Genomic DNA, 23412 nt, shown 5'->3' with positions numbered 1-23412 from the left:
TTTTTTCATTTATTCCGCCAAATAGATACAAAAAAACAGGCTTACTGTATAATTCTGTGCCTATACCATGGAACCAGATTTAGTTGGTGCTTTCCAAGATTCCTCTTAAGTGCATCAATAATCCCCACTACCCCACATTCTAACCACTTCAGAGAAAACCACTGATCAAACTCCAGTTCAGTAAATAGTAAAATACCCTCAGGTTCAAGAATAACCATTCAAGTTTCTTTGTTTATTTCTAATTTCTTTATAAAAGGTTGAAAATTATAAAAGGTGTTATAAATACTGCACAGATTTACACCACAGAAGCAGAACATAGGGCGGCACAGTGGCATGGTAGTTACCACTGCCGCCTCACAGTTCCAGGGACCCGGGTTCAATTCCGGCCTCGGGGGACTGTCTGTGTGGAGTTTGCATTTTCGCCCAATGCCAGCGTGGGTTTCCTTCGGGTGCTCCCATTTCCTCCCCCAGTCCAAAGAAGTGCCGGTTAAGTGGATTGGCCATGCTAAATTGCTCCTTAGTGCCAAAACGTTAGGAGGGGTTATGGGGATATGGTGGAGGCATGGGCTTAAGTAGGATGCTCTTTCCAAGAGCCAGTGCAGACTCGATGGGCCAAATGGCCTCCTTCTGCACTGTAAATTCTATGATTCTAAGATTTGTCCCAACTTGTGTTTATGCTGCTCATCCTCCCACCCTAATTCATCTACTCCTACCAGCATGCTCCTCCTTCAGGCACCATGCCCTAAGAGGGTGTTGCTGACCATGGAATTCCATTGGATTGGTCCATGATTACACTCAGTTAAGTACTGCAGCAGTTTGCCGTTGCCTTCTGCAGTATGGTCCGACCAGGAAACTCTGCATATTGGAAGAATTCATAGGCTGATAATTGGCTTGGTCACATTACAAACATACCTGCCCTCGCCATCAAGTCCCGAGTTGGAATTTAAACTTGGGGCTTCTGGCCAGAGATAGGAACGCTACCCACTGTGTCACAAGACCTCTGCACCCTCTTAACATAACTTACTATTACTTCCTCCCTCATGCGCCTATCTGGCTTCTACTTAAATGCATTTGTTTTATTCATCTCAGCTGCTTAATATGGTAGCAAGTTCTACATTCTAATTATTTGTTGGTGCAGAAGCCAACTATTTTCTGATACACCTGATAGATAAAAGATAGCTATTTAGTGCAAATATTAAGCCCCATCTCAAAACATAGAGACACAAAACTACATGCAACAGCATAATTCCATTATAGATTAAAACAGCACATTTGCAAGACAGTTTGACACTATACTTGTGCTGTCAGATCAAGGACAGAGCAACACCATAGCAATGCCATAGTAATATGAAGGCACCATTGTTCACAATGCAGATAACAGCTACGTCAGCAGAAGACCAGTTTAAGCTGGTCTCGATAACAGCACAGAATCACATTCCATAACATGCACAAGTATTCAGACATGAAACAATTAAAACTAACGTTGCACATTGAAGATTGACAGCTAACCATCAAATCAAACTCATTTGATTCTAACCCAAACCAATTAGGATTACATAGAAGTGTAGATAGATGGCTAAAGACTGATATTAGTATAACCGTAAGGGTTCGTTCAGCCATTTTTATCCTGATCATTCTATACTTTGATCTAAACTACTCGCTATCTCTATTTTTCACTTTTCCACTCTAACTCTTGAAGTAAATGCAAGCTGTTGTGCCGAGAAACCATTTCTGTATTTTTTGAAAGTTAAATTATGTACAAGTTGCTTCTCTTCAAGTCCTTTTTCCTAGCCGGACTTATTAGAGAATAAGATTTAAGTGACTCTCAATTGTATTCAAATAGAGGCAATAAACGATTCTTATTTGCACCCGAGAAGTTTCAACTCAAATTTCTACTGAGTTTTAGTGTCGCAAGTGCCGCTAGATCCGCATGGTAGATCTCTTACAGTTGGGTGCTGAGGTTCTTACTGAATTATCTTTTTGATTAATTGGCGACTATCTTGTATTCATGGTCCCTAGTTTTGGATTCCACTACAAGCAGAAACATTTTCTCTATGTCGACCTTCATAATTTTAAGGACTCTACTAGTTAAGTTCAATCTTTCCTTTTCTAAGTATAAAAATGGCCTCAGCCTATTTAGTCATTCCCAATATTTAGAATCTCTCAATTCTGATATCATTCTCATATATAGTCTGCATGCACATTGTTAGACCACAAACCAACAGCAAATTTACTTACTGAACAGGTAAATAAGCTGGATATTAACAGTAGGTAGAAACCCCCTACTACTCTCCTTGAAATATCAAAACAGCACGACCTCGCAACCTAATGTTGAACATCTATCACACGGTCAGTCAGTACTTTACACGTCACAGTGATGCCACGGAACAAGATTTAGCTCAGTCTCCCAGCTGGCTTCTGACTTATTAATAAGCAGAGTCTTAACAGCAACATATAAGCCAACAATCAGAAACAGCTAGCCACAGAGACGCCCATCAAAGGGATGCCGAAAATTTACTGTCCATGACCCATCACGGACTGGTGGATAGAAATGTCACGCTTGAAGCATTAAAATCAGCGAGATGACCTCCCAATGACCCAGGAAGCTTTGGAGATGCAAAGGAATGCTTTCACTTGCACCGTTAAGGAGGGCATGCGTCTAGTTTGTTTCGCAAAACCACCTCAGTCAATTCATTAGACAGTTGCAAATTTGTCTTTCTGGAGGAGGGACTCACACTTTGTTCTGCTTTTGACACAGCGCTGAATGTAAATGCTGCACATTGAGTGTCACTACCAGACTCAGAGTGTCCAGCAAATTCCCTAGCTGCATTGTACAACAGATTAGAAAAACTGTGCAAAACAGTAATGGGCTCTCAAGAAACTGTAGATACTTGTTGAAGATGTGGAAGAGAATTTAAAACTTTGTTTTAAAAAAAAGAATTGCACCCCATATCCATAAAGTTCAATTTACACTAATTTACACTCGGAACTTTGACTTGAAGTTTTGGAAAGTACCATCTAAAGTCCATACTGGTTCCGGTTCTGAGGTCTTGTATAGTAGACTTTAAAACAATATATACCATGACCGCCTTCTCTTAAACTCAGCTTAATGTATCTGCACATATTTACTCTATTCATTCGCACATCACCACATCTGGCTTCTCACATTCAATTGGAACATTTTTTTTTAAGACTGGTTCTTTTTAAGAGAGCAAATAGAGAAGTTCACAGTGGAAGTGCTACCTCAAGTAGGTTGTTAGGCTAACTGTTTAACTTCGGTCACTACAAGTATGATCAATGAAAATACAATTATCATTTAAGAACAGCAGTAGAACATTCAGTCCCTGCTCTGCCATTCAATCAGAACATGGTGCCAGAGGCCGCTAATACCAGACATTGATGCAATGCAAGGGGGAAATGCCAGCTCATACCGAGATTCATCGAGCTTTGAGATGAAAAAGGCCCAATTGCAAGTGAGGCACAAATGGGGGTGGGGTTTATGAAAAAGTGCTCCCTGATTTACCTTCTAAATAGTCTAGCTCTAATTTTAAGATTATGTTCTTGCTCCCCTAGTACAGAGTTTCTTCATCGCCATCCCATACAATTCTTAAAACATTGTGAATACCTCAATTAGTTTACTCCTTGATTCTATGTGCGCAAGGGAATTCAAGCCACGTTTACATATCTCATCTTTTTTATTTGACCCCATGACATTCTGCTGAATCAGAGGGACACCCCCTCCAAATCGTCCACCTTGAAGTTAATACACAAGGAGACAATAATGTATTCTCGGTGTGATCAGCCATTTGCAAAGTGGGAATTGGGAACTGAAAATTTAACTTTATCATGCCATTTGAAAAATACCATCTCAGACAATGTAGTCCTCAGTCCTGCAATGAAATATCAACCTGGATTATGTACTCAAGTGCAGGAGTGGGGCTTGAACCCACAAATGAGGCTCCGAATTCAAAGTCAGGTCGCAAAATGCAACTGTCACTTTTTTTTTTACAATCTCGTATGACCTCCTATATTTCTTCTAGGTTCCTAGACAGAAAATTATGTGATCTGCAGTCATTTTTTTTTTTTAAATTTAGAGTACCCAATTATTTTTTTCCAATTGAGGGGCAATTTAGAGTGGCCAATCCACCTACCCTGCACATCTTTGAGTTGTGGGGGCGAAACCCATGCAAACACGGGGAGAATGTGCAAACTCCACACGGACAGTAACACAGAGCCGGGATCGAACCTGGGACCTCAGTGCCGTGAGGCAGCAGTGCTATCCACTGCGCCACCGTGCTGCCCCTGTGATCTGCGGTCATAATAATTCCCATCAACAATTGTGAATTTTAATTTGATGGTTGCTGCGACTGCCTATCATCCTGAGATTTGCCGAGCCTGTGAAAAGTTTCAGAAAGCTTTTAGTTAAATGCATTAAATTATGACCATTTGTGCCTCCAAGGCAAGCAGTGCATTTCCTCAATAACTTTTATAATTAATCTTCAAAGTATCGTGTCCTAATTCGATATACTGTTCCCATGAAACTGTCTCACAAAAGAACTTCCCAAAATAACTCTTACAAATTGAGAACATTTTGTCTTTGATCCCTTTCATTTACAAAGCATACGTGGAGATAGCCTTGACTCAGTGGTGGAATTCTTGCTTTGGAGACACAAGGTTATGTGTTGAGCACATAATCCAGGCTGACACTCCAAAAGCTGAGTCAAGTTCTTTGGCGCGACGTGCTAAACCGAGGCCCTGAGATGGATTTAAAAGGTCCCACTGCATATTTGAAAAAGAGTAGGGGAGTTCTCCCGGTTTCCTGGACTTTCCAAAAATAACTCTAACGTGATAATGAAGCTTTCCAATTTATTTAATTTACAGAGACGGAGCAGCAGTATCAGATTCTCTCATATTTGGTTACAGTTGCCCACAGGATGAGGGGAGTAACAATCTGGTCCCGGTCCACACTTAGATTATCACTGTGACCTGAAGCAAATACTGATTGATCTCCAGTGCCTTTGCTCACACTGAGTGAGAGCATCTGGCAAATGACAACAACAGGAGTTTTGTACCACATCACGGGGCAGTGTATTACTAGATTATTAGAAAGAGGATGTTGTTTGCCCTTTAGGAACGGAACCAACTTGAGCAAAGGGCAGCACGGTAGCACAGTGGTTAGCGCAGCTCTTCACTGCTCCAGGGTCCTAGGTTCGATTCCCGGCTTGGGTCACTGTTTGTGCGGAGTCTGCACATTCTCCCTGTGTCTACGTGGGTTTCTTCCAGGTGCTCCGGTTTCCTCCCACAGTCCATAGATGTGCAGTTTAGGTGGATTGCCATGCTAAATTGCCCTGCTAAATTGCCTTTAAGTGTCCAAAAAAGGATAGGTTGGGTTACTGGGTTACGGGGATAGGGTGGAGTCGTGGGCTTAAGTAGGGTGCACTTTCCAAGGGCTGGTGCAGACTCAATGGGCCGAATGGCCTCCATCTGCACTGTAATTTCTATGAAAGTGGTGTGCAAGTTATCCCATCCCTTTATGCGCAAAATCGGTAACTATAGCATTGTAGAAAGCTAATCCACCTACTCCATTATGCTACCGTCTCAACAGGCACATCCCGAGATCAATTAGAGAACAGTTAGCATTGCTGAAGAAACTTTATAGCTAGATTGTCAACTGTTTGTTAATCCAAGGTTCCTCCCCTTTGACACATCAGGTTATTAAGATCAAGAGAAACATGGGGAAAATAACTGGTGCTTATTTTTCTTTTTAAATAGAAGTGCTTTTCTTCCAAAAAGTTATTTTGTTGTGATTTGTTAGGATATAAATTTAAACCAATTTGGTTCTAATGTCCTCTTTTAAAGTTATTTTGTGACTTCCTAATAGGAGTAAATTCCCCTGGTCTAATGAAGATGAGCTGGAAGGTGGAAGACTTGGCAATACGTCGGGGAGGTGGTGTTGGGAGGAGGGTCTGATGTCTTCCCCTCACAATGGCATATGCCCAGCAGCAGGAGCTTCTATGGCATGGCAGCCGACCGAGACCCGTCAACCAAACCACTTAATGGCGCCAATAAGGGCCACATTCTATGCATTTTGCCTGCATAGGAGGGTATGCTGCCAAGTGGGGAGACTGCTCAGTAAACCCTGATAGTCTTCCGGTGGGGTCCCTTAATGGATGCTCATTGGCCCATAGACCAGTGCTGGCAGCACTGGCTACTCCCAAGGCACCATCACCATAACAAATCCACCACCCTACGATCTCCCCACAAACGCCAGGGCCTACTTTGATCGCAGTTTTCCCAGAACAAATCACGTCAAGGGTGCCTTGGGAGTTAAATACCACCCCAGGGTCCCACTGCCCTCAAAGTGGGGCCGGCTTTCAGTTTCAGCCCAACTGGTGGGACTGTTGCCTCCAGCAAAACATTCAGCCCTTCATTTTTCACACAGTCCACATCAAAGCAGTGGTAGATCATCAAATGCATCAAACCAAATCAAAAGGCATTTTAATACTGCATGTTAGCAGGAAACCAAAATGGAAAAACGATTACAAAACACAACTTTTATGTTCTGGGGTTTGAGGTTTTAGAGTTTCTTGGTTCAGGGTAATGAATCCAGTGAAAGGTGCCCTGAATGTCTGGGTCACAAGCAAAAGCCACACCCTTAAAGAGAAAGTCACCACATTATATAGTAAATTAGACAATAGAATGTGCAAGAGGGGAAAACATACACAGCTGCAATTTTATAAGGAATTCCACTTGGAAGAATGTTGGTCTGCAAAGCCTACAAAAATAGCAATCGCTCAGGCTAACGTTGACCAAATGTTGCAGCACATAACCACACGAGGTGCAAAGCAGTCCCAATGCACAGAACGAATATTTAACGGAAGCAATTTTACCTCTAGTTCAGTTTCCTGACGATTAATAGCATCTGTCGACTGGTTCAGCTTCTCAAGTTCCCCCTAGAACACAAATATGGAAATAGATCAAGATTCAAAAGAGGCCAAGTCAAAGAGTTAAAAATGTAACCGCCCACATTCACAAACATCTTGCAATCACACTGCACCCCCGTCCCCCCTCCCAACCATCACCATTCCCACGTGTCTAAATTCCAGCGAGCCAGGAGTACCATGGACAATTCTGAAATTAATGAGATTGCAGACTCACAGCATTGAGGGAGAATGGGATTCCACTGGCATTCTGTGAAAGGAAGCAGTTGCCAAGTGAGACTATTTCAAGAATGTAATCTTAGAAACCGACCTTAAAAAGCACGTTTGTCAGAGGCCTAAAGAGCAATAAAATCCAGGCTGCGCTATTGAACAAAGGCAATAGAGCTGATGTGGAAGATGGCCTGTGATGTGGCCGCAGCCAAGATGGCGGAGAGCGAAAGTTACTAATTACATGGGAGTATTATCCCTGAGCTGGCAGAAAAGAGTCACAGGATTTCAATAAAGTCCAGGCCACAGTCTCAGAGTCAGAGATTTAGATGTTACTGTTGCCATGGCAACCCGCGACATTTTAATGCCCTGATCTTCCAATCAAAGTGCTATGTCTGTGGGAACATCGGTTATGTCCAGACAATATGTGGGGAACAATAAAGTTCCAAGTTGCAGCCATTCACGAGGGCCTGGTAGCTCAGGAGTCTGGAAATCCTTGAACGCACATAAAATAAACAGGGCAGCATGGTGGCGCAGTGGTTAGCACTGCTGCCTCACGGCATGAGAACCCGGGTTCGATCCCGGCCCCAGGTCACTGTGTGGAGTTTGCACATTCTTCCCGCGTCTGCGTTGGTCTCACCCCCATAACTCAAAAAGATGTGCAGGGTAGGTGAATTGGCCACGTTAAATTGCCCCTTAATTGGAAAAAAAGAATTGGGTATTCTAAATTTAAAAAAATATATATGGAAATAGAAGTTGATTTTATCAAGCAGAAGGATCAAGAGTTGTACTCTGTCTGAGAGCAAGGGAAACACCATATGGAAGATAAAGGTATACAGGCGGAGGATATAATTACTGCACCCACAGTAGAACTGAAACTAAAAGATTCACAACTTACTTTCATCTTTGATACAGCTGCATCCCTGTCTGTTATCACGAAAGGCGAGAGTATAAGAAATCTCTAAGTCACATTCTCTTATGCAAGCCTGTCGTGAAAATGACGAACTTGTTCCAATACCAGTGTTCCAGGATAGGTGAAGTTAGCATTAAGATGAAATACGATGATAGATATTATTACTTGCCACTGGTAGTCGTGGGAGAAATTAGCTTAAGAAAATGCAGTTAAACTGGGCCGAGTTATGTACAGTAGGGATCAGCAAGAGTAGACCTGTCATTCAGGAGGTGCCGAGACAGCACAAAGCATAGAGAACCAAAAGATAAAATTAGCCATAGGATGTTATTAAATATCCTAAGTCAGCAGATCATGTCAAGACAGATGGTCTTTGGAAATTAACAATGAGGATTCATTGATTTCTAGCCATCAAGTCACCTGTGAATTATTTTACATACAGAAATTACATGCCAGTATCTGCTGGAAATATTAGTGAAGAAACTCACAAGGAAGCGCCGCTTAGTAAAGCTCAATGTGTCTTGACTGGCTGGCCCATGATGATGAGATATTACAGGAGTACTTCACACAGAAATAAAGTGTGCAGATCAAAGCAGTGGAAGTAGAAAGGAAAGATTACTTTGTTTTGGTTGATAGAGCCTGTGGCCAAATGTTGAGCCCAGTACTACAAGTGCCCAAACTATTGAGGTCTTGAGAAATTGGTTTTCAATTTATGGTTGTATTGGTGTTGCATAATGGTTCACAATTTGCGTCAGAAGAGTTTGAAATGTTTTCGGGCAAGAATGGAGTCAAATACACTAATATCGGCATATCATCCAGGACCAAATGGTGCTGCAGGAAGAAACGTACAGATTGTGAAGAGATTTTTGCAGAAGTATTTGCTAGATGACAAGCTAGGCAGTAATTTCCATTTTTCTCTTTGACACAGGCTAGGAAATGTTCTGTTCCCTTCCAGAATAATAATGGCTTTCCATGACTAACTATGGGGCTTCTGCTGACTTGGCACAGCGTTTCGGAGCATGGTGATTGTGCCCTTGCGCATATCCCACAAAATATTGTAGATGAAGTAAAATTTAGAAGTTTAGAATATGGATTTGAGTATGAACACCAAAGACAAAAACAATGGTAGTTAATTTGCTTGAAAGAGGAACTTTGGCAAAGGGAACACATGAGAAACCTTCTATCATCCAAATTGCTCCTAGAGCCTAAAGTGAAAGTCTCAAAGATGCTTGCCTGCATTACAGTTACCACCAGTACAGCAAAGTGAGGCAGGGTCTCTGGTTAAGGATACTTAATCAAGTCACAGTCCTAACCTTTAAGTGGAGTTGGTAGTGAATGTTCAGATTTGACACAGTGAGAGAACAGTCAAGCTAATAGAAATGGAAGGAGATAGAGAAGAGGAAAGAAAAAGAACCCAGATGTTAGTTGCACGTATGTAAGGAAAAATACATTTTTATCAAACACATACTGGTGTTGAGGAGAAACTTTTTTAAAGATGTAAATCACTCTGGGGGTATAAGTCATGTGTTCTGGTTGTGATTACAGTAAAAACCAAGTGTGCAATCCAACCTGTTACGTTTTCAAATATTGGCGATGTTGGTTTGGTCATATTGTAATTTGGGAATTTATATATACGTACCATTTTACATTTGAACACACAAGTCGTTTCTTAAGTTGGGGAGGGCATGCAAAATATAGAAAAAACTAAGCATTTTGTTTAGGGCAGCATGGTAGCACAAGTGGATAGCACTGTGGCTTCACAGTGCCAGGGTCCCAGGTTTGATTCCCCGCTGGGTCACTGTGCGAGTCTGCACGTTCTCCCTGTGTCTGCGTGGGTTTCCTCCGGGTGCTCCTTTTTCCTCTCACAGTCCAAAGACGTGCAGGTTAGGTGGATTGGCCATGATAAATTGCCCTTAGTGACCAAAAAAAAGGTTAGATGGGGTTATTGGGTTACGGGGTTAGGGTGGAAGTGAGGGCTTAAGTGGGTCGGTGCAGATTCCATGGGCCAACTGCCCTCCTTCTGAACTGTATGTTCTATACTGCCCTCTCTGTTGGGATGTGCAAATATTTTGTTCAATAATGGCTGCCTGCCATTAGTTTTACCTCGTACATACACAGCAGATCAAACTGAATTTCCTCCTGCTGAAATGAAGATTTTAAAATCAACATGCAACAACCCTTAAGATAAATTGTCAAAAGTCTGTAGACTTCCATTACACAAGACAAAGTTTGACACTCATCAACTGGCAGTAATGATGTTATGATCACTCGTCATCTAATATTAGAACATGGCATGGAAAGGAATTTTTAAAAAACATTATCTCCTTCCATTTCTATTAGGTTCACTCTACTCTCTCAACAGTCTTTGGCAGCGATACAAAATTGCCTCACATGAAATCAGCAGCGAATTTAAATCGTGCTTTTGCACATTTTGCTTTGCACGTAGCTTGATCCTGACTGGAACTCCCAAATCTGGAAGTGGTGGGAAGGCAGGGACAAGGCAGAATATGGATCAACTAACCCACCATCAATCACTTCACATCCCTTCTTCCAACCCTGTCCACAGGTAACCAGACGGTGCCCATCCTAGACCACTCCTCATTTTGCTCTCTATTTACTTTGATGGAAAGGTAAAAATCAGGAGCAGTGGCAATGGGCACCCATCCATTGCAACTCTGTAAACCGTAAGGATATCTTAACAAGGCGCAGTGTTACTACAATTACCCACATGTGAAGTATATTTATTTTGGTCACCATAAGTTCTAACACCACAAGACTATAAAGAAGTGGCTCCAGTAGGTGAGCTGCACCTAAAAATGAAAATTCCTTCAACCAACCAGTTACTTTTGTTGCAATTCAACAATGGGTCATGGCAACAGTGGGTAGTTTTAGATTATATCTAAGTACTGTTATTGAAACAACGGCTATCTCAACAAAACAATGTAGACCAACCAACTAAAATAATTAGTTGCTAACAAGTTTGCATTATAAATGAAATTATCCAACAATATGAATCGAGTAAGGTAAGCAACACGACAAAGTGAGAATCCAGTATTAAAAAACTGAATTATTGGAGAATTATTAGGTGACTTGGAGTTTAGAGCATAGTTCCAGAATACTGCTCTTCTCAGTTCAGTTACCAATGTAAAAATAATGGCTGCAATATGAAGTTAAACACAGAATGATGGAATCCAGTTCCATTAATTGGACATTCTGAATTCTCCCTTAGTGTACCCGAACAGGCGCCTATGTGTGTCGACTAGGGAATTTTCATAGCAACTTCATTGCAGTGTTAATGTAAGCCTACTTGTGACACTAATAAAGATTATTATTAAAAGCAAATTACTGCGGATGCTGGAATCTGAAACCAAAGCGAAAATGCTGGAAAATCTTAGCAGGTCTGGCAGCATTTGTAGGGAGAGAAAAGAGCTAACGTTTCGAGTCCAGGTGACCCCTTTAAGGCAGGGTCAACAGCAAATACGTTAGCTCTTTTCTCTCCCTACAGATGCAGCCAGACCTGCTGAGATTTTCCAGCATTTTCTCTTTGGTTAAAGATTATTATTTATGCCTTACAACAAAATCAGGAGGACGACATTACAAGTAGGCAATGAAGGACTACCTCTTGATTGGGAAAATGCTAGAAAAATAGAATCGGTGACTGTAAGGAAAGAGAGCAGGTTGTCACAAATTTAATTCTAATGTATTTTAAATCACACTGAAAATATTTCCATTAAACTGCCAGACATTCAAGAGGACTCCTTTTTCCAACAGACCAGTGTACAGTCTTAGTACCATTTTTTCATTTTCATTTCATTTTCATTAAATGCAGCTTTGTTCCATAAAAAGAAAGATTGACGTAGCACCTTTTGTGACCACATGTTCTCCTATTTATTGCACTTTGCAGCCAATGAAATAATTTGGGAGGAAATTAAGTATTGTCATGTTGGGAACGGGGGGGGGGGGGGGGGGGGGGGGGGTACACAATTCATGCACACAGAGGTCCTGCAAACAGAAATGAGATCATCTGTTTCCACATGCAGGTAGAGGGGTAATTATTGGTTCAGTTGCAGGAAAATTGCCCTGCTCCAACTTTAAAATGATGCCATGGGGTCTTCAATGACCCTCTGCTGCTTTGGGATTTTGTGGCAACCTCCAACTTCATCATCATCTTTCTGTCCTACAACTGACTTGGTACATGTCCTGTATCCTCTCAACAGTGCGCCCTCCGATACTTTATCCTCAAACAATTTCTGGACTACTCTCTTCATGTGTATCCAAACTCAGACAACAGTTCACTGTTGCTTCATGCTGATACCATCTTACCCAAGGCATCATCCCTCCACCACAGATTTCAACTCTGGATTATTTTCTATAATCACCATCTATTTCCTTTTCACATTTTTGATTTTATGCACCCTAGACCTACGCAACTTGAGCTCTCCCTGCATCCATTCATATCTGCATTCTGGTTGGCACTCCACACATACCCATTCAATCTGTTTCCATTGCCATTCTTTTTTTTTTTTAAACAACTTATTTTCTCTTTACCCCTCCTATTTGCCTTTTTTCAATCATGGTTCTTCCTTTCACTTCTCCACTCTCATGTACAACAATACTGTATATTAAGTGCTCAATCTCAGAAGTGGGACCTCAACCTGTTGTGTTATGCTGCTTCGGATAACACAGGCTGCTACTTGATGCAGTCTTAACTAAAGGATGCTCCAGACTCTGAAATTAGTTCAACGTGTTTATTAAACTATTAACACAGTTCTCAAATGAGTTCGACTCTCTGCTAATCTAACTGTAGTAACTCGGTCTAACTGTACCAGCTTGCTCTAAGCCACGTGCTGGGGTGTGATGCTGCTGATCAACCCTGTCTAACTTTCTAGATGTCTGTCTGTGGAAAGAGGCAGGGTGTGAGTGCCTCATCCCTTTTATAGGGTTCATGTCATGCCCCATGTGGTGATGCCACCTCTGAGTGTCCTGACTGCCCATTAGTTGTATCCTATTCTGTGTGTTCATTGGTTGCATACATTACAGAACCCATCTTCCCCCCCCCCGCCCCCGCCCCCATTGGTATTGGTGCTACAGATGATATGAATAATATACAACACTAGTCTTGTGGTGAATATTAGATCTTTATTTCTGTGATTTACCACTCTCCAATTTACATCGTCTAATAGCCAGTTATGACCTAAGAAAAAAAACCTCACTCCTCTTTGGAGCTAACACCAGTGGCGATCAAGTACTAACTGACTGAAATTTATGCAAAAGTGTGAGCATGTTGCACTTAAGCGTATGTCCACAGGAAGCTGAGATTCGACTGAAAAAGATGTTTCCTGCCACACCCTTACATTCATAGGATGTGGGTGTCGCTGGCAAACAATAATTGTTGTAACCCCCTTGGGGGCCAAGGACTGTGCTCCATTCGATTTCCCCCTTACACAGCGGAATATGAACTCCCCTGGTAATTAGGGGCAGGGTTTCCCCTTAACAAGGGGATATATATAAAAACCCTGATGGGTGTAGGTCAGGGAGGGTTGCCCTTCGGGGAGAGGAGTAGTAGTTTTATTATTTCTGTGTATACCGTAATAAACAGGTACAGAGGAGATCTACTAGGGTGCTGCCTGGACTGGAGGGCATGTCTTGTGAAGAAAGGTTGAAGGAGTTAGGGCTTTTCTCACTGGAGCCAAGAAGGCAGAGAGGTGACTTGATAGAGGTGTACAAGGTGATGAGAGGCATGGATAGCCAGAGACTTTTCCCCAGGGTGGAAATGGCTGTCACGAGGGGACATAATTTTAAGGTGATTGGTGGAAGGTATAGGGGAGATGTCAGAGGTAGGTTCTTTACACAGAGTGGTGGGTGCGTGGAATACACTGCCAGCAGAGGTGGTGGAATCAGAGTCATTAGAGACATTTAAGCGACTCTTAGACAGGCACATGGCCAGTAGTAAATTGAAGGGATTTAGGTTAGGTTGATCTTAGATTAGGATAAATGGCCAGCACAACATCGTGAGCTGTAGGGCCTGTACTGTGCTGTACTGTTCTATGTTCTATGTTCTAAACCAGTCGTTCATTTCTACCCTTCCATGTCTTCCTGTTGTCTCTCCCATTCGGGTTGTACAACAACATTATTTGCGCTTATCCCCAATTACCATTGGAAGGTGGTGATAAACCAACAGCATGCTGGAGTTACAACCAGCGTGCTGTTTGGAAGGAAGTTCCAGAATTTTGACCCAGCACAGTGAAGGAATGGCGATATAGTTCCAAGTCAGGATATGTGTGGCTTGGAGGGAAACCTGCAAGTGGTGTTTCCATGCACTGGCTATCCTTCTCCTTCTAGTTGGTAGAGGCCGTGGGTTTGGAGGTGCTCTTGAAGATGCTTTGGCGAGATCCTGCAGCACATCTTGTAGATGGTACACACGACTGATAATGTCCATCTGTAATGGAGAGACTAAATGTTTTTAAGGTGGTAGATGGGTGCCAATCAAGCAGGCTACTTTGTTCTGGAGCTCCTTGAACTTTATTGTAGCTGCACTCATCCAGGTAGGTGTAGAGTATTCCATCACCTCCTGACTTGCGCCCTGTAGATGGTGGACAAGCTTTATTCAATCAGGATGCAAGTTACTCTCTCCAGACTTCCCAGACTCTGACCTCCTCTTGTAGCTACAGTATTTACATGACTGGTCCTGTTAAAAGATGATAATTTGTCAGGTACTTCTGTGCCATGAATGTTTCTTGCCACTCACCAGCTGAAGTCCGATTATTTCCAGGTCTTGCTGCATGCGATCATGGACTATTTCACTACCCGAGGAGGTATGAATGCACACTGTCCAGTCCCAATTGGATAAAAATGTAAACTTCTGATGTTATGATGGAGGGAAGGTGATCGTTGAAGAAACTGAAGATGGTTGGACCTAGTACACAATACTGAGGCAGTCTTGCAGAGATGTGTCCCAAGGCTGAGATGATAGTGGCCTCAATCAAAAGAATGCTTCTTTATGCCAGGTTTGACTCCAAACAAAAGTTTTCCTCCTGATTCCCACTGACTTGCTCGGGCTCCTTGATGCCACACTGGTGAAATGCTGCCTTGAATTCATGGGCAGTCAATCTCAACTCATCTCTGGAATTGAGCCCTTTTGTCCATGTTTGGATCAAAGTAGTAAAGAGATTTTCAAAGAATAGTTCAAGTGGAACCTAAACTAAGCATCAGTGAGCAGGTTGTTGCTGAATAAGTGGTACTCGATTGTACTGTCAACGTCACTGTCAACATCACATTCCATCATTTTGCTGATGCTTAAGAGTAAACTAATGGAATGCTAATTGGTAGGTAAAATTGTCCTGCTCTTTGTGAATAGGACATACCCGGGCACATTTCCACACCGTCGGACAGATGCCAATGTTACGGTCATACTCGAAAAGCTCAGGACCATAAGTCTTCAACAACACAGCCAGAATGTGGGACCTTTGTTATGTCAGCCATTTCTTGATATCACCTGGAGTGAATTGAATTGCTTGAACGGACATCAGTGATGCTAGGGACATAAGGAGGAGGCCGAGATGGTCTTTTACGCAGAACCCCCTGGCTTAAGATGGTTGCAAATGCTTCAGCCTAGTCTTAGGCACTGGCCTCATGATCCCATTGCAATGGGACAGATTCAGTCTCTGTCCTGATGCACTGGGAAAGCCAATCTGCTGCATTTTTGGAATTTAAAGTTCTGTTTGTGTTTAAATTGCAAATCAAACCAGAAGTCCGGAAGTTTCAAACTTAGAATAAAAGGAAGCAGCATGCTTGGTGGTCACAGCAACCATCAGTTAGTGGTTAACAACGAAACCATAGTCTGTTAAACTTTGTATGTTTTATGATTACCACACGGGTCTGCTATTTAGGCAAAGGGTGAGGGAGGACATGTGGCCGGAAAACCTGGATATCTCAGGAACGTGGAAGACATTTTTTTTTTTTATAAACGGTTTTCCATTCAGCAACCAATTAGATAAAGACTGGAAAAGATCTGGACTGGGTGTGGTTGTGGGTGGCATGGAGGCCAGTGGGAATGAATGATTGGGTCACAGTGATGGAGATAGGCAGAGTGCAGGGATATGGGAAGATCACCCTGGGGGGGGGGGGGGGGGGGGGGGGGGGGGTGTAGAATCATCAGGTTGGTAAAGAGGATTTTCTATTGGAAGCACTCCTGTTTCTCCAGATCCACCGCCCCGTGATCTCCCAAATTCATGGTATAAGAAGTAACTAAGAAAGAATCTTAAAACAACAAAAGGGGGAGGGGGGCAGGGTTGATACCAAGGGAAATGTCTTGTATATTGTACCCGATGCACATACCCAGGTTGAATGTAAAACTTCAATAAACCATTTTTTAAAAACAACTCCAAATCCATCTTGCCCCATTAGTTTACAATGATTGACACATCACAGTGTTCCCTATTCTAAGCAAGTGCAAAGCTACAACTGACTTTGCAACATTACACAACCAGAAATAGTAGGAGGCAGTCTTCAGCTGGTTTCTTTTCAGGATTTCACCATTAATTCTCATGGCTTTGTCGGTACAACTTGACATTTCAATTTGGTGGAACTGAAAGAGAAAGCACACATTCTGCAGATGAGCTCATGCTCGTAAAGGCACAGTGGCTCATTTGGTACAAATTAATTGAATATTCTCGAATGCTGGAAGAGTTACAAGCACAGGAGACGGCTCTTTGGCTCGTTGTGCTCATGCTAGCTCTCTGCAAGAGCAACTATTCCCACCCGCAACCCCTCCCCCCCCCCCTGTCTTCCCTCCACACCCAATCCTTTCCCCATAACCGTGCATGCAATAATTTTTAAAAACATCTTCTGGTGCTTATCCAATACCTCTTTGAAAGGCAGAATGGAACCTACTGACAGCATACTCTCAGACACTGCATTCCAGTCCTAACCAGTCACTGCATTAAAAACATGTTTTCTCGCATCGTCTTTGGTTCTTTGACTAAACTCCTTAAATCTGTACCCGTTGGTTGTCAACCCCTCCGCCAAAAGGAACAGTTTTTCTCTATCCGCTCTGTCAAAACATCTTATGATTTTGAACACCTCTTGTTATATTATCATTATCATAGAATTTACAGCGCAGAAGGAGGCCATTCGGCCCATCGAGTCTGCACCAGCTCTTGGAAAGAGCACCCTAACCAAGGTCAACACCTCCACCCTATCCCAATAACCCAGTAACCCCACCCAACACTAAGGGCAATTTTGGACACTTAGGGCAATTTATCATGGCCAATCCACCTAACCTGCGCATCTTTGGACGGTGGGAGGAAACCGGAGCACCCGGAGGAAACCCACGCACACACGGGGAGGATGTGCAGACTCCGCACAAACAGTGATCCAAGCCGGAATCGAACCTGGGACCCTGGAGCTGTGAAGCCATTGTGCTATCCACAATGCTACCGTGTCTCTCAACTTTCTCTTCTCCAAGGAGAATAACCCCCAGCTTCTCCAATTCTACCCTCATAACTGCAGTCCCTCACCCGTGGAAGCAGTCGCCTAACTCTTTCCTGCACCCTCTCTAAAGCCTTCACATCTGTCTTAAGGGCAGTGCCTATTCCTACTGCATCCAATGACGAATTGCCAAAGAAACAAGAAGCAAACCGAAGTGCCTGTATAAATGTATTTTCATGCTTTTCACAAGAAGAAATTTATCCCTTCCACCGAAGACAATAGTTAGATTTGCCCTATTTAATTAGACACTATTTAACTGTGCAACCAACTTAGCTCAATGTGGTTGCGTTTTAATAAATACCTCAGCCTAGATAATTGAATAAACCGAGAAATCGCAGCCATGCATTCCGTGGGATAATAATTCCTGTGTTGTAAAAATAGAGGGCAGTAAATAATACAACTACTTAATTTCCGTTTGGAATCCTGCATCATTTTCCTTTGGCGATCGCAAAGCAAATGCAGAACACATCATAATTTATACAGCGAGACAGAAATACTCCGAATTGGACAGCGGCATGAAATGTTTTGGCTCCACAATTGCAGGGCAGGGTTAGTGTTTTTACCATACGGGATAACTGAACAGAAATAGGAGTACACTGACCTTTGCACTCTAAGACTACAAACTGCTTTGCACCCACCGGACAGTATTCTATTAATGGCATTTTGTAAGTGGCATACCCACACACGTAGTGCACAGTATCACAATGCAATCTTGCAGCATTCACTGAACGGCAGCAGCAACCAGGTGGTAGCGAGACGAAGATTAGGTTTGTTTTTAAATTAAAAACAAAGAGGTCCAGAAGACTCGGTGGGGATTGGAATTAAAATTTAGCAACATCAACAATATACCTCAAGAAACATGGGAGTTGTGCCTTTTCAATAACAGATATTGAATAAATGTTGGAATTACTTTCTGCAATTCCTGCATAAATCCTATGAATAATTTTTCTCATCCTAACTTTTCCCGAGCACAAACCTTCAAAGAAGCAAAGACAGGGAAACGTTGACTAGCTAACTAGCAATATAAAAGATTGCAAGAGGTTTTTTTTGATGTATAAAAAGGTAAGAGAGAGGCATGAATGGACATTGGACCACAGAAAAATGCGGCTAGAGAAGTAGCAATAGGGAACAAAGAAATGGCAGAGGAACTGAAAAGGTACTTTGTATCAGTCTTCCCAGTGGCATACCAGAACTTCAAGAGAATCAGGAAGCAACGGAGAGTGTAGTGGCCATCACTAAGGAGAGGGTGCCGAGGAAGCTGAAAGGTCTGAAGGAACTAGCTGAGGAGATTGTGGAGGCATTGGTGGTGATCTTTCAGGAATCAATGCAGGCAGGGAGGGTCCCAAAGGACTGTAAAATGGCTAATTTAACACCACTGTACAAGAAGGGAGGGAGGCAGAAGATGGGAAACATAGGCCGGTAAGCCTGATTTCAGTCTTGGTTTTGGTAAGATTTTAAGAGTATTATTAAGGATGAGATTGCAAAGTACTTGGAAGCGCATGGTAAAATAGAACGGAGTCAGCACAGCTTCTTCGTCAAGAGGAGATCATACCTGAAAAATCTGTTAGATTTCTTTGAGGAAGTTAGACAAAGGTGAACCAGTGGACGTGGTCTATTTGGATTTCCAGAAGGCCTTTGACAAGGTGCCCTACAGGAAGCTGCTGAATAAGAGCCCATGGTGTTAGGGACAAGGTACTGCCATGGACAGAGGATTAACTGACTTGCAGAAAGTAGAGAGTGGGAATAATGGTGTTTGTTTCAGGATGGAAGCTGGTGACAAGTGGAATTCCACGGGGGTCAGTGTTGGGACCACAACTATACACGATATACATTAACAATCTGGAAGAAGGAACTGAGAGCATTGTTGCTAGGTTTGCAGATGATGCAAAAGATATGTAACGGGACATGTAGTATTGAGGAAGTAGAGATGCTGCAGAAGGACTTGGAAAGGCTAAGAGAGTGGGTAAAGAAGTGGCAGATGTAATACAATGTGGAAAGTGTGAGGTTACGTACTTTGGTAGGAAGAATAGAGACAGTGACTATTTTCTAAATGGGAAAAGGCTGCGGAAATCTGAAACACAAAGGGACTTAGGAGTCCTAGTTCAGGATTCTCTTACGATTAACATGCAGGTTCAGTTGGCAGTTAGGAAGGCAAATTTAAAGCTTGCATTCATATCGAGAGGGCTAGAATACAAGAGCAGGAATGTACTGCTGAGGCTGTGTGAGGACCTGAGGAAGGAGCAGTGCTCCGAAAGCTAGTGTTTGAAACAAACCTGTTGGACTTTAACCTGGTGTTGTAAGACTTCTTACTATGCTCACCCCAATCCAACGCCGGCATCTCCACATCGAGGCTGTGTAAGGCTCTGGTCAGACCCCATTTGGAATATTGAGAGTAGTTTTGGGCCCTGTATCTAAGGAAGGATGTGCTGGCCTTGGAAAGTCTCCAGACAAGGTTCACAAGGGATGAAGGACTTGTCATACGAGGAGGGGTTGAGGACTCTGGTCCTGTACTCAATAGAGTTTAGAAGGATGAGAGGGGATCCTACTGAAACATGCAGAATACAGAAAGGCCTAGATAGACTGGACGTGGAGAGCATGTTTCTACGAGCAGAAGAGACGAGAACCCGAGTCCACAGCCTCTGACTGAAGGGATGATCCATTAAAACAGAGATGAGGAGGGATTTCTTCAGCCAATGGGTGGTTAATCTGTGGAACTCATTGCCGCAGAAGGATGTGGAGACCAAGTCACTTAGCATCTTTAAGACAGAGATAGATAGGTTCTTGATGAATAAGGGGATCAAGGGTTATGGAGAGAAGACCGGAGAATGGGGATGAGACACACGTCAGCCATGTTAAAATGGCAGAGCGGGTTAGTTGAGCTGAATGGCCTAATTCTGCTCCTATAACTTATGATCTTGTGGTCTAACAACTACCTCTTCTCATATAAGCTGCCATGCACGAAGTAAAATTCTTACTGTAAATTAACAAAATAATTTACCGGTCTGTTTGGCTAGGGCAGCACGGTAGCACAAGTGAATAGCACTGTGGCTTCACAGCGCCAGGATCCCAGGTTCGATTCCCCGCTGGGTCACTGTCTGTGCAGAGTCTGCACCTTTTCCCCGTGTCTGCGTGGGTTTCCTGCGGGTCCTCCGGTTTCCTCCCACAGTCCAAAGACGGCAGGTTAGGTGGATTGGCCATGATAAATTGCCCTGAGTGACAAAAAGGTTAGGAGGGGTTATTGGGTTACGGGTTAGGGTGGAAGTGAGGGCTTAAGTGGGTCGGTGCAGACTCAATAGGCTGAATGGCCTCCTTCTGCACTGTATGTTCTATGTTCTGTGTAGGTGCTGCATTGGCCCATTGGTGTGCTCGGCCAGTTTCAGCTTAACATGCCAGTCCTTTCCCAAGCTCGGAGTGATTTGAGCAACCATTGACAATACCCAACCTGGCTTGGCCTGATCTGCCTGACCCATCCTGAAAATCAGCAAGATCCAAACTCCCGTTACTGACTTGGTCCGAACGTAGCTGGTTTTGAGACACCGTACACCTATGGACCTGCCCAGGTGAATATGGAGTCTAGGTGCCAAGCAAGCTGCACAATTGCATTATGATGAGAGAAAATATCAATGGCATAGAAGCAAATGATTTTGGTATCAATATTCAAAGGAAAAGGAAACATTCAAGATTGTAAAAACTACCAAGGAATTAAACTATCATAGACCTTCAGGATATGAGAGGAAGTCAGGGACCAGAGACTGACTGAGAGATGGTGCAAATCTAGAGGAAATACAGAGAGCACTTTGAAGCCAGATTGAGATTTAGAGAGAGATTGAGATTTAGAGAGAGATTGAGAGATTTAGAGAGATTGAGAGATTGAGAGAGAGACAGAGATTGAGAGAGAGACAGAGATTTAGAGAGACAGAGATTTACAGAGAGAGAGAGATTTAGAGAGAGATTTAGAGAGAGATTTAGAGAGAGATTTAGAGAGAGATTTAGAGAGAGATTTAGAGAGAGATTTAGAGAGAGATTGAGAGAGAGATTGAGAGAGAGAGAGAGATTGAGAGAGAGAGAGAGAGAGAGAGAGAGAGAGAGAGAGAGATTGAGAGAGATTTAGAGAGAGAGATTTAGAGAGAGAGAGAGAGAGATTTAGAGAGAGAGAGAGAGATTTAGAGAGAGAGAGAGATTTAGAGAGAGTGAGAGGGAGTGAGAGAGAGAGAGATTGAGAGAGAGATTTAAGTGGAATAGGTGACTGACTGGGAGGGTGATCAACCAACATTGTGGCAAGCCTAAGTAAAACGGGAGAAAATGATAGAAGAGGATGGGTGGGATCGAATGGCCTCCTTCCACACTGTAAGTTCTATGATTCTATATGATTCTATGAGGTGTTGTTTCTCTGCTTCCCACCAGAGTGTGTCACTTCACATTTATCCATGTTAAAGTTCACTTGCCAATTAATTACAGATTCTCTACGTTTTCTAATGCAGCTTATATTATGTTGCATGCTCCTTCAGTTTTGGCTGTGCCCACCAGTTTGATATCATTTGCAAATTTTGATACTGAGTTGCTTGTATAGAAGTCTAAATCATGAATGTAAATTATAAATAACAACTTGCCTCAGCACTGGTCCTTGAGAAACACTACTTTCTACTTTCCCCTAAACTGAAGTACTACCCGTTACCCCTGATCTCTGTTTTCTATTTTTGTTAGCCAATGTGCTCTACAAGGAATTCTATCGGGTTAATCAAGCACCATTTAGCCTTTTGGAATCCATGCTGACTTTTTTTTGTCACATTTTCTGTCTCTAGATTCACTTATTTTACTATAGATTGCAGTATGTCTCTTAAATGTGGCATTCAGTTGTTTAATCTGTAGTTCTCAGATTTTATTCTATCTCCTCATAAATGAACAGCATTAGTTAACGACCGATATATATGCTATGTATAAACCACCTGAAACCCTCAATTAGACCCCAGGCTGTCACTCTAAGGTATCTATTATTACTGGAAATTGCAACACAGACAATAATGGATATTGTGGCGATATCATGGTTACTTCAGCTGTCAAATTTTAGAAAATTTTGAAGATATATTACTGAGCTTTGGTCACCCCGCGCACAAGAAGCAGTTAACACGTTCCGTATAATTTACAAGAAATTTTGAACACTTGGTATTCTGATGCTGAGAACTTAACCTGCAAGGATATTCATACTATAACACTCATGATTGGGACGTCATTCCTGTAATCTCACAGAAAACATGACATGCTGCCAGGATATTGTTCAAAAATACAAAGTTTACAAATACGGAAACTGCAAACAGTGGCTTAACCTAAAAAAAATGCAGTAAATCACTTTTACTAAACTTCCTCGTTTTTAAGTATCCACATTTAATACTGGTATTCTTAAAATAACTTAGTCTAAATAACTTAGACAATGGAGTTTAAAGCAATATTTCAAACTTCACATTAAAACAAAGTTTTAAAGGTTAAAGCAAAGTCCTCAAGAGGAAACAAGATCATTCTAATCAACCATATAATCCAAAATGTCAGCCTGAGAGAGGGAATTCTACATCATCATTCAGCGTTAGGGCTTTAAAGCTCACGGTCAGGGCTAGATGAGAGATCGACAACTTACGTTAAATTTAAATTGCTACTGCATTACAAGAGATAAGAATGAAATTCAGTTTGTAGATTGCACTGCATACAGCACATAACCCTTCCTCATCTTGCTGCAATTGGCAGCTCACAAAAAAAATTGCTCCACTCTGTACAGTACCAGCAGATTTAAGACAAATAGCAACTGGGGAGAACAAAAACAATGTGAGTGAACATATGAACCAGTTCCATGGGCATTTCAACTGAGCACATATA

At 42.4% G+C, this 23412-nt stretch overlaps 1 protein-coding gene across 1 annotated transcript in view; it reads right to left on the bottom strand.

The window, feature by feature from the left end:
• LOC119965886 (SH3 domain-binding protein 5-like) overlaps positions 1 to 23412 on the bottom strand; it is an 85871-nt gene that overhangs the window by 46245 nt on the left and 16214 nt on the right. Inside the window, exon 2 of the mRNA XM_038796850.1 lies at positions 6891 to 6953. Coding sequence (XP_038652778.1) covers positions 6891 to 6953 — 63 coding nt within the window. The remainder of the gene's footprint in view (positions 1 to 6890; positions 6954 to 23412) is intronic.

The sequence above is a fragment of the Scyliorhinus canicula genome, chromosome 5, assembly GCF_902713615.1.
Source record: "Scyliorhinus canicula chromosome 5, sScyCan1.1, whole genome shotgun sequence".
NCBI classification, from domain to species: domain Eukaryota; kingdom Metazoa; phylum Chordata; class Chondrichthyes; order Carcharhiniformes; family Scyliorhinidae; genus Scyliorhinus; species Scyliorhinus canicula.
Note: the sequence above shows the minus strand (reverse complement) of the source record. Positions and strands in the feature narration are given on the sequence as shown.